Source organism: Lipotes vexillifer, unplaced genomic scaffold, assembly GCF_000442215.2.
Source record: "Lipotes vexillifer unplaced genomic scaffold, Lipotes_vexillifer_v1.1 scaffold496, whole genome shotgun sequence".
Lineage (NCBI taxonomy): Eukaryota > Metazoa > Chordata > Mammalia > Artiodactyla > Lipotidae > Lipotes > Lipotes vexillifer.
This window is the reverse complement of record NW_006786690.1, coordinates 7,049,029-7,061,216: the sequence shown is the minus strand read 5'-3', so window position 1 is coordinate 7,061,216 and position 12,188 is coordinate 7,049,029. Positions and strand designations below refer to the sequence as shown.

Genomic DNA, 12,188 nt, shown 5'->3' with positions numbered 1-12,188 from the left:
CCACCACCACCGTGCCCCAGTGGCACTCATGGCCTGCTTCCTGCATGCCAGCTCTGTTCTGAGCACTTTACCTGGGTTATTTCATTTAATCCTCACCACTGCCCTATAAGGTAAAAAGTACTGTTTGTTCCCATTTAACACCTGAGAAAACCAAGAAACAGAGACATTCAGGACCTTGCCAGAGTAGAGCTTGAATCTTAACACCAGGCAGCCTGATCCCCAGATGCACCCAGTTCTTGGTCCCTGGTTCTTCATTAATAAGGATGGAGTTGGACATGACAACTGTAGCCACTCCCACTCCGGGCCTCCTTTTCTCATCCACAGGCAGGCCTTGTTTTATTGCTCTTTGCCTTGATTGTGCTTCACAGGTATTGCGTTTTCTTGTTTTTTTTTTTTTAAACAAATTGAAGGTCTGTGGCAACCCTGCATCCAGCAGGTCTATCAGTGCCATTTTTCCAACAGCATTTTTAAATTAACAGCATTTTTTAAATTAAGGTCCATTGTTTTTTTAGACACAGCGTTACTGTACACTTAACAGACTACAGTATAGTGTAAATATAACTTTTACATGCACTAAGAAACCAAACATATTCACGTGACTTGCTTTACTGCGGTGGTCTGGAACGGAACCTGCAATATCTCCGAGGTCTGCCTGTGTCTGATGGGAGGGTCGTCTAGATGGTTAGAGGGGCCACCTACCTCTGACCTCTGGGGAAATTTTGAGCCCTAGCACCCACTCCCATTGGGGTCCCGGTGTGCCAGTGAAGCTGCTGCTGTTTGTAGATGCCGGCATCTGGTGGGGCTTTGAGATAAACCAAAGGTACCCCCCAGATGTTGTCAGAAACTGGTATTCTTTAGACACGAGGTATTACTATATTCCCGTGGGGATGCTGCCACATTCCTCAACCCCTGTGGGTAAAATCTGCTAAGGTTTTTGTTAATAGCACTTGTTTTAGAATGTCCAGCTCTGCCACTTACCAGCTTAAGCCAGTTACTTCACCTCTCTGGGCCTCAGTTTGCTCATCTGGAAAGTGGGAGTGTATACGTGAAAGGATGGCCATGAGGATGATGTGAAACAATGCCTGACAAGGGTCGGGTACCATGACCAGCATTACAGGTGCTACATAAGTGGTGGTTATTCTCAAGAGATATTTCAAAGGCAGTGCCGGTTTAGAGGCTGCCTATGAGAACACCCCTGGGAGGGAATGAGGTACCAGGTGATGACATTAGACAGGCTGTTTCAAACCCACTCCAATTATTCTGTGAGAGCCAGGCCAAGGTCACCCATAGCAGAGGGGGTAAGTTAAAGTGTCCTGGGTGTTCCTGGGAGCTCAGGAGGGCTTATGATTGGCAGGCGGGGGCAGGAAGCAGGCTAGGATGAACGTGGCTCGCTGGGTGAGGAAAGGGAGAGAGTGAGGCCGACACAGGAGGGCTGGGGCAGCTGCTTCTCCCTCATGACAAGGCCGTGGGGCAGAAGGCTGGCCCTGGAGGCCGGAGACCTGGTTCTGACCAACAGGCCACCTCTGCCACTGTGTGCTTCCGGGAAAGCCCCTTCCCCTCTCTGGCCTCAACCTCTCCACCTGGAAATATGGGCGTCTCATCCAAGATGATCTTGACCTGCAAAATGGGAACAACGACCTCCAGCACCCCTCAGGGGGCTGAGAGGGCTCCGTGCCTGTACAGCCCTTGGCGGCAGGCTGGGCACCCAGCAAGCGCTCAAGAACTGGTGCTTTGCTGTTCCCGTGATTATCACGTGAGCGTGTGTGTGCTGATGGGCTGCCTTGCTTTCCTGAGCCTCAGACCTCTGTGCAAACCCACCCCTCACTCCAACAGCGTCCAGGACGATCGGATATTGTTATTCTTCCCTTACTACTGTTTGGAAAAAACACAAGTGATACAGCTGAGGATTTTCAGACCAACTGCACCACATCCTCAGACCACAGCTCAGCCACATGGCCTCACCGGCTAAAGAGAAGTGTTACTTCAGCTCGTGCCCGCCTGAAAGCAGGGACTGGGCCAGATCACCCTTGGGCTCCCATCTGGCTCTGAGATACAGACTGAAAGCATTTTGTGCGGCTAGACTAGGGTCAAAAATATATATTGGGGTTTGAGCCTTAGAGCTGCACTTCTCAGACTATAAACTCCATGGGAACAGCCTGGGATCTCGTGTAGATGGAGAGCCTGCTCGGCTCCGGCCCCCGTGACCCTCCTCTGAGCGTTCTTTCCAGCCAGGCCTCCTGCACATGCTGTTTCTGCTCCTGACATTCTGTTCTTCCTCCTCTTGTTACCCCTCCAGTCCTGCACGAGCCAGCGTTCCGGTGGGGAGTGCGGGGGACTTCCCTTCCTACACAGTGTAGACGTGGTTGGGATTTCATTTTCAATTCCATGCTTCTTCTGTTTGCCAGCAGAACAGACCTCAGAGGGCAGGAGCCAGACTCCAGAGCCACTCAGAAGGTGGAACCACAGGGCACTGTGTGGAATCAATAAAACCGCTAAGAAGCACCACCCGGTGCTTGGCATGAATGGAGAGCTTCCAGCTCCCCAGCTCTACTGGCTTCCCTTTCCTTTCTTTTTTTTTTTTGCGGTATGCGGGCCTCTCACTGCTGTGGTCTCTCCCGTTGCGGAGCACAGGCTCCGGACGCGCAGCCTCAGCGGCCACGGCTCACGGGCCCAGCCGCTCCGCGGCATGTGGGATCTTCCTGGACCGGGGCACGAACCCATGTCCCCTGCATCGGCAGGCGGACTCTCAACCAGTGCGCCACCAGGGAAGCCCCCTTTCCTTTCTTGCACCAAAAAGGCCACTGGGGACGGGACCACAGGGGCAACACCTACCACTGGCTTCACTGGCTGAGGTGCAGATATGTGCCCCACAACTTATGAAATCAACTCACCATCCTTGAGTGAGAAGCTCAGAAGGTCCTGAGGGAAGAGTAACAGGAATTAGCAATAGGTTGATTTGTAACCAGCCTGCTCACTTGACAAATGTTTATTGACCCTTAATAAGTGGGAGAACAAGGCAGACAAAATACCTCTGCCCTACATTCGAGGGGCGAGCCAGACAAACAAGTAAGCAGATAACTGAATAAATGTGTGAGAATTTCAGGGAGTCAGATGAAGGAGGGGAAGGGCTGTTTTAAATCTGCTCTCTTGACCCACCGATAGCCTGTGTCAAGCTTCTGCCTGCTTCAAATGCACACAGAGCAGGTGAGTGACATGCCCAAGGGCACACAGCAAAGCTGCTGCTTCCAAAAGGAGGCACCACAGCTTAGCAGTCAGGAGCATGGGCTCTGGAGTAAGACTGCCAAGGTTCAAGTCAGCTGTGTGACCTTGAACAAGTTACCTAACGTCTCTGTGCCTCCATTTATCATCCTACCTACCTAATAAAATTGCTTTGAGAATTAAATGAGTTCATATTAGTAAGGTATTAGCATATAATAAGTACTGTTTAAGTAATAAATTGATAGTAAATATTCAATAACGATAATTCAACATTAGCTATGATCGTCATCATCATATGAAATTATGATGCAATATTTAATCTTTCAATTCCCCCCATGCCACTAGAAGAGATATTCAGGCTGACTTTGAGAGGAAATTATCTGTTCTACTTTCCCTGGCAGCCACCACCTGGGCAGTGGGTGTACCTGAGTGATCACCAGTGGGTCGTCCTTCAAGATGGGGTCCTTCAATAAAATCTGAGCAAACGTGTCTGCTCCTTCGCCTCCCAGGCCGCTGGCAAAAGCAGTCATGGTTGGCAAGACAGCTTCGGACAAGTCCAGCCACTTCACCAGGCCAGCCACAAAGTCCGTGCAGAAGGATCTGAAAGACAGACACAGCTGAGATCCTGGACCATGCTTCTCACGATACGAGGTGTGTGCAGGGATGTGAAGACCTGGCACTTAACAAAAAACCACGGCGACTGTGGCCCAGGGAATACGGAAGAGCCAAAACCTGATTTCAGGTGTGTGGCCTTCAGCTTCTTCCTCCACCAAAACTTTGACCACAGGGTTGATAAACCACAGAACGAGCAGTTACTGACCATACGCCCTGAGGCCGGTCCGCCCTGGGGGCTGTGGAATCCAAAATGAGCAAGATGGGCCTTGGATGAGAAGCTCACAGTGGGGTGGAGACTTGGACGGAACTAACTGATCCAGTGCTGTGGGATATGCTAGGACAGAGGCAGGAATCAAGCCCCGATGAGTCCAGAGAGTCCAGAGAGTCTAGAGAGCGAGGCCCAAATCCACCTGTGAGGTGAGAGGCAGTGACCGGAAAAGGTTCGCACACATGGGGATTGGCTGCTGTTGGAAATGGCCACGGACATGCTTTCTGGAGACACACTGGCTGCTGTAGGAGTGGATAAAGTGCAGGGAAGTCTGTCCTCCAGCCGTGCCCACCACCACCATGGGGGCTCTGTCCACAGCAGTCATTTGAGGGGGTCCCTGGGTGGGGGATGGATGGGCTGCTCCAGGAGAGAAGGGACCCCAGGAGCTGCAGGAAACACATGGCATTTTGGGGACCCCAGAAGAGTCCACTAAGGCTTTGATTCCAAGCCACCACTGGGATGTGGAAAAGGGAATCAGATCAGAGGGGATTAGACCAGTGCAGAGAAAAGGCTTCCCAGAGACAAGCAGAGCTCCCTGGTAGAGAGGGTGACCTCAGGAAGCTCCCTGCTTGCACTGCTCGGCTCCGGTTCCCGTGGATCCCAGGCAGCCCACCCAACCCATTCTTTAGAGCTGCTGCTGCCAAAGCCCAGGTAGAGAGATCTCTGCAGGCCGGGCCTGTGACAGGAGCAGTGCAGGACTTGGGTTCAAATCCTGGCCCTACCACTGTTTTGGTCCAGGTCCCCGGGAAGCAGTCTGAAATGATTATTGGGGATTCTGTTGGGGTCAACGTCTGCGAATGGGCAGGGAGGATGCAGGACTGGGCACGGAGATCCAGTCTCAACAGAAGCCTCAGCTGACCCTGTGGGGAGATCTGAAGATGGGGTGACCCTTGAGAACTGCCCCCAGTGGGGCAACAGGGCTGGGCCTTTATACCCTTATTTCAGACAGTCATCGGACAAAGGCTGCCCCAGGAAGGCGGCAGAACCTTGGGTGAACTGGCTCTCTTCAGCTGAGGCAGGCCCAGGCTGTGCTGGAAAGCCCTCTCAGTAGCTGGGGGAAAGTCCTTCACTCCTTTTTTTTTTTTTTTTTTTTTTTTTTGGCCATGCCACGGGGCATGAGGGATCTTAGTTCCCTGACCAGGGATCAAACCTGCGCCCCCTGCCATGGAAGCGTGGAGTCTTAAACACTGGAGCGCCAGGGAAGTCCCAGGAAAGTCCTTCACTCCTGAAGGACACCTGAGCGAGTGTGCCTCAGTGCACTCTGTGCCTCAGTTTCCTTATCTGCAAATGGGTCTAAGAAACCAACTTCATAAAATTGTTTGAGGATTAAATGAGATGATACATATAAAGCACCCTGAGCAGGGCTTGGCATGCAGTAGATACTCAACTAATGTCAGTTAGCATCACTATTTTATTTACAAGGTGACCAAGAGAGGCAGTGGAGAAGAGGGTTGAGTAGGGCTCTAATGTCTGAGCCCTCGGGGGAGTCCTGGCTCCCTCGGTGACTGGCTTCCTGCCCTACTTCGGCTCTCTTAGTTTTATTCTCCTCTGTTGTAAAATGAGGATGATAATAGGGCCTGTCTCATAGATTGGCTGGAAAGATTAAACGACATGATAATAGTGCCTGGCACAGGATAACCCTCAATAAGTGTTAGCTACTGCTGTAACAATTACTGTAACTTACGCTGCTACAATTACTGGGATTACCCTGGGATGATGTGTGAGTGTATATGCTGGGAGGGATGACTAAGTGGATTGAGCATTACTTCGGGGTAAACATATATGTAGTGCCGAGGGCAGCAGCACGGCCTGGCCCTGTGTCCATGAAGGAAGTCCTGGATGTAGAGAAGCGTCTCATAACAAGAGTGGAGGGGTAAAGAGCACGAACTCCAGCTCAAATCCCAGCTGTGCCACAAGCTGTGTGATCTTGGACAAGTTACTTAGCCTCTCTGTGCCTCTGTTTCTTTATCTGTAAAACAGTGGTGATAACGATGAAACCTATTTCATTGGGTTGTTGAAAGCTAAGTTAACATTTGTCATGTGCTTAGAGCAAAACCTGGCACATATAAAGCCCTATATAGGTGTTTCTTTAAATGAACAAATGAATTAATAAATATATATGTAAAGTGCCAGTACAGCAATCTATTAAATAAGAAATAGCATTGAAGAATGGCAGGGCCTTGGTAAATGCTTCTAACGTGACTGGTGATCTAGTTGAAGCACATAAAAATCAGTAGCAATAATTGTAATAAATGGTGATCACTGAGCAACTACCTGTCAGTCCCTGTACTTAGTGCTTCAGACACACGGACTCATTTACTTCTCATTACAGCCCCATGAGGGAGGGAGGTACTATTTTTACCCCCATTCTAGAGCTAAAGACACCCAGAACCAGAAAGGTGTTTTTTTGTTAGTTTGTTTTGGTGTTTTTGGCCGTGCCACATGGCTTGTGGGATCTTAGGTCACTCAGCAGTGAAATCGTGGAGTCCTAACCACTGGACTGCCAGGGAATTCCCCAGAGAGGTTAAGTGACAACTCCAGGGTCCAGGGTTCTGACTCCAGAGGCCACGCTTCACCACTGCAGAGATCGTCCCTCTCCAGCAATCACATTCCTTGGCACCCACCGAGTGCTGGGCACTGGCTAGGCTGGTGCATCCATCTCCCCTCTCATCCTTGCCATGTCTTGAGACAGAGCCCCTGGGCTGCGGAGGTTAATCACCATATCAAGGGTCTCCTGGCTGGGAAAGGGCAGAGCCTCATCTGGAATCCAGGTTCCCGACTCCTAGTCCAAAGCTCCTCCTATTCACTAGGGGCTGGAAAACTACACCAGAGGGCTGCAGCCCTTTTTTTTTTTTGAAACTAAGTTTTATTGGAACACAGCATGCCCATTCCTTTACGTGCTGTCTCCCGGCTGCTTTTAGCCTACATGCAACAGCAAAGCTGGGTGACTGCAACAGAGACCACAGGGTTTGCAAGCCTAAAATATCTAGACCTTCACGGACAAAGCTTACTGACCCCTGCTCTACACCATTAATATCTCCATGTTTAATAAACAGAGTTCATTGTAAGGAACAGCGTCTGTGACGCTTACAGCATGGAAGAGAGATAAATATTTTAAAGGCTTGCTTTTATGCCCCATGTGGACATAAACACAGAATGTTTTCTAAAGATTACTGAAACCAACATTATATCTGGGATTTACAACCCAGATTGAGGTTGGTTTTAAAATGTGTTTTGGGCCTTAAGAAGACTGAGATCAACCAAGTGGAAAGAGGTGGCATACAGCATTGTAACTTTCAGGAAGGCAACTGCCCCCAAGGCAGATGCTTCCGGTTCAGCCACGTGTGCTCAAGACCATACTTGGATTTTGTGGGGGACACAGAACAACTTCCCCACGTGCCCTCCCAGGCGGTGCCCAGCACAGGCCTGGCACACAGTTCAGGATCATAAATATTTGTTTATGTGAACAAAGTAAGCAAAACTCTTCCCCCACCTATCTACCAGCTTATCAGGTAGGGATTTATCAGATCTGAGACGCTTCTGGAAAGACAGAGCTTCCCATGCATGGCACAGGTATGGGCTACAGCAGGGAGAGAGTTGGACCCTTGCAGGAGATGGGACCCTGGCTTGCTTGGGAACAGAACATCCAACGAGATATATTCTAACCTCTAGATAGAGAACGTGGTTTCATTATTAATAATGAGAACATCCAACGTTTGTTTGGCAGTAGCTCTGTGCCAGGCTCTGCAGGGGCCATCAACACGTTCCTTCCTCAGGACCACCCTCTCTGATGGATGGCCATTTCTCAGCAGCAGTGATTCCCCGGCCCCTTCTTCCTGACCAGTAGAAGCCCCCTCCCATGACAGAGACAGAGTATGTCAAGTGCCTTTATTTTTTTCCCTGCCTCCCTTGCAGGTGAGGCGAGGGCATTTGATTAGACCTAGCCAATGACACAAAAGGGGAAGCCTTCTCAGGGTATCCCGGGAAAGAGTTCCTCCCTGATGAGAGACTTGAAGAGAATCCCTGTCCTCCTCTTCCTTGGGCCTTCCTTCCTTTGCCTTGGGTCTTGTTCTGTGGTGTGATGTATGGCACTGCCCCAGCCATTTTATGATCAGGAGGGGGAGGCTAAGAGAACTGCAGAAAAGCCAACCCGAAGGCTTTTTGAGGTGCTGTATCAATGCTGGAACTCTCTTCCTTTTGATTTCTTGTTAAGTGAGAAAAACAAATCTCTTATTGTTTATTTATTTATTTTTAAATTTTAAAATTTGTTTCACATCTTTATTGGAATATAAATGCTTTACAATGTTGTGTTAATTTCTACTGTACAACAAAGTGAATCAGCTATATGTATACATATATCCCCGTATCCCTTCCCTCTTGAACCTCCTTCCCACCCTCCCTATCCCATCCCTCTAGGTGGTCACAAAGCTTTGTGTTGATCTCCTTGTGCTATGCAGCAGCTTCCCACTAGCCATCCATTATACATTTGGTAGTGTATATATGTCAATGCTACTCTCTCAATTCATCCCAGCTTCTCCTTCCCACCCTGTGCCCTCTAGTCTGTTCTCTATGTCTGCCTCTTTATTCCTGCCCTGCCACTAGGTTCATCAGTACCGCTTTTTAAAATTCCATATATATGCATTAGCATACGGTATTTGTTTTTCTCTTTCTGACTTATTTTACTCTGTGTGACAGATTCTAGGTCCATCCACCTCACTACAAATAATTCAATTTCATTCCTTTTTATGGCTGAGTAATATTCCATTGTATATATGTGCCACATCTTCTTTATCCATTCATCTGTTGATGGACATTTAGGTTGCTTCCATGTCCTGGGTATTGTAAATAGTGCTGCAATGAATATTGTGGTACATTATCTTTTTAAAAAAATTAATTTATTTATTTATTTATTTTTGGCTGTGTTGGGTCTGCATTGCTGCGCACAGGCTTTCTCTAGCTGTGGTGAGCGGGGGCTACTCTTCGTTGCGGTGCGCGGGCTTCTCATCGCGGTGGCTTGTCTTTGTTGTGGAGCACAGGCCCTAGGCGCGCCCGTTTCAGTTGTGGCTTGCGGGCTCTAGAGCACAGGCTCAGTAGTTGCGGCACATGGCCTTAGTTGCTCCGTGGCATGTGGGATCTTCCTGGACCAGGGCTCGAACCCGTTGTCCCCTGCATTGGCAGGCAGATTCTTAACCACTGCACCACCAGGGAAGTCCCTACATGTATCTTTTTGAGTTATGGTTTTCTCAGGGTATATGCCCAGTAGTGGGATTGCTGGGTCATATGGTAATTCCAGTTTTAGATTTTTAAGGAACCTCCATGCTGTTCTCCATAGTGGCTGTATCAATTTACATTCCCACCAACAGTGCAGGAGGGTTCCTTTTTCTCCACACCCTCTCCAGCATTTATTGTTTCTAGATTTTTTGATGATGGTCATTGTAACTTTTATTATTTAAATCTCTTTTAGTACAGTGTACTGTTACTTGCAGCCCGAAGTACCCTGAATGGTAGGGGTAAGTTTCAGGATTGTCTTCATTTTACAGATGAGGAAATTGAACAAATAAAGTAAGTCACAGACTCAGCAAGCATCGCCACTTACTGAGCACCTACTGTGGGCCAAACACTATGCTATGTGCTTTAACTATATTATCTCATTTGATTCTTGTAATCACTCAGCAGGTGGGTATCACTAGCCTTATTCTACAGATGAAGACACTGATGCATAGGGAAGTTAAATAACTGCCTAAGGCCACATGTAACTGGAAAGTGGCAGGGGTAGGACTTGAACCCAAATCTAAGTCCAAATCCCGTGGAATGTCTCCTGTGCTAAGAAAGTCAGTATTTATCCATCCCTTCTTTTCACAGACCTTTACTGAGGGTGTGTGTTACACCAAGCTGTGTGCCAGGCACTGGGAACTCAGAGATGAACGAGGCAGCTCCTGCCCTTCAGGGAAGAGTTACAGTGCAGCATGGTGGCTGTGGTGACAGGTTACTGGACAGACAGGTGGAGAAGCTTCCTGTCTGGGGGGCTGAGGAGGGTCTGGGAAGGCTTCCTGGAAGTGACCCCCAAGGACATGAAAACGCTCAAGGTTCAGGCCAGTGGGAGGGACAAAGAAAAAAAGCAAAACAAACAAAAATCCAGCTAAGACCCAAGGCACGGGGAAGTTTACTCATGGGGACCATGGCTGGGGTTGGGTGCTGCGGTTCTTGAAAACACTGCAGACGCAAAAACTTCTTGCCATCTCCTGCCCCCAACCCATCACTCCCTGTCTCAGGAACGATATCTCTGTCCTCCCAGGACCCCTCCCCATCTGGATCTTTGGGGCCAAAGTTAGCTCCTCCCTCTGCCCCATCCACAGCACCCAAGCTGTCTCCAAGTCAACTGCATTCTCCCTGAGAAAAACTGCGTGTCCCTCCATCTCACCTGTGTCCCTCCATCTCTGGGTCACTGTCCTGGTTTCTCCAAACAACTCCCTCCTCTGGTCTCCAAACTCTCTCCCCACAAAATCCCTGAAGGTCTTGAAGGCCAAGGCCAAGCTCTTAGCCACTCTACTATTCCGATTCCATATACTGAGTGTCACTGAACCTGATATGCATCGTGGCACCTAGCCCACTTGTCCACTGTTAAAATCACTCATTTGGGTGCCCGCCCCCCACCAGACTGTAAGCACCAGGAGGGTAGAAGCCAGGCGTTGCTTTTCCTTGTTTTCTCCACAGGGCCTTGTACTACACTCAGCACATAGTAAGTGCTCATTGAATGTAGATATCTTAACCCCCTATTAGGGTGTGTCCTACTTGAGGGCAGGGATAGTGTCGGCCTTGTTTGTCTTTTTTTTTTTTTTTTATGTTGGGGGTAGGAGTTTATTAATTAATTTATTTATCTTTGCTGTGTTGGGTCTTCATTTCTGTGCCAGGGCTCTCTCTAATCGTGGCAAGCGGGGGCCACTCTTCATCGCGGTGTGCGGGCCTCTCACTATCGCGGCCTCTCCTGTTGCGGAGCACAGGCTCCGGACGCGCAGGCTCAGTAGCTGTGGCTCACGGGCCTAGCTGCTCCGCGGCATGTGGGATCCTCCCAGGCCAGGGCTCGAACCCGTGTTCCTTACATTAGCAGGCAGATTCTCAACCACTGTGCCACCAGGGAAGCCCCGGCCTTGTCTGTCTTACTCATGTCCACTTTCCATGTACTTCAAACAGTGCCTGGTGAAATGCTTGTAGGTGCTCCTTAAATGCTTGGTGAAGGTATAAATAAGTGGGTACTGAATGAGGGATGCCCTAGCCCCCTACCACATTGTGAGCTCCTTGAAGGCAAGGACAATGGCTTTCTCCTCTTTGTAGTGTCCAGTAACACCTGGCAGGCTGCTTGGCTGCCAAGAATCATCTCCCTGAAGAAGCATGGCCATCCCTCTGTGAGATAAAAGCACTCACCTTTGCTCAGGTTCTGGAAAGAGCTGGAACAGGGAGATGCCACAGAGGGCGGCATAGGCAAAACGGTTGGTCTCGGTCAGCTCCCGGCCTGTGGGCAGATGCGGCTCCCCTTCCTCGGCCACCTGGGGCAGCCTCTGGCTCGACCCGTCCCCTGTGGCCATTTCCAGTCCTGCAGGGAGAAATCGCAGTGAAAAATGCTTTCAGCAGGTAGGCAAAGCTTCCTTAAACGGGACACAAAAACTACCACATCATAAAAGAAAAGGTACATAAATTAGCCCTCATTCAAATTAAAAGCTTCTATTCACCATCTTTAAGAGACTGGGGCTGGGGGAGATATTTTCAATGTGTATATCACAAAGGATTTGTATCCATAGTGTAAAAACAAGTCACTAAGAAAAGAAAAAGAAGAAAAAGAAGTCACTAAGAAAAAGAAACATGGCAAATTTAAGATGGGCAAGAGACTTGAACAGGTACTTCACAAAAGATATCCAATGGCCAATAAGCACACGCAGAGGTGTTCAACATCGCTGAGCATCAGAGAAACAGAAATTAAAACCCCAATGAGACACGGCTACTCACCCATCAGAATGACTAAAATTAAAAGACTGACAATACCAAGTGCTGACGAAGATAAGGGACAAATAGAACTTCCATACGCTGCTGG

General features: G+C 49.0%; 1 protein-coding gene across 1 annotated transcript in view; it reads right to left on the bottom strand.

Moving 5' to 3' along the window:
* TMCO4 (transmembrane and coiled-coil domains 4) overlaps positions 1-11,685 on the bottom strand; it is a 77,468-nt gene extending 65,783 nt beyond the window's left edge. The window contains exons 1-3 of the mRNA XM_007459240.1: positions 11,525-11,685; positions 3,645-3,819; positions 2,892-2,919 (exon numbers count right to left, since the gene is read on the bottom strand). Of these exons, the coding sequence (XP_007459302.1) occupies positions 2,892-2,919; positions 3,645-3,819; positions 11,525-11,685 (364 nt within the window). The remainder of the gene's footprint in view (positions 1-2,891; positions 2,920-3,644; positions 3,820-11,524) is intronic.
* Between the last annotated feature and the right edge of the window lie 503 nt (positions 11,686-12,188).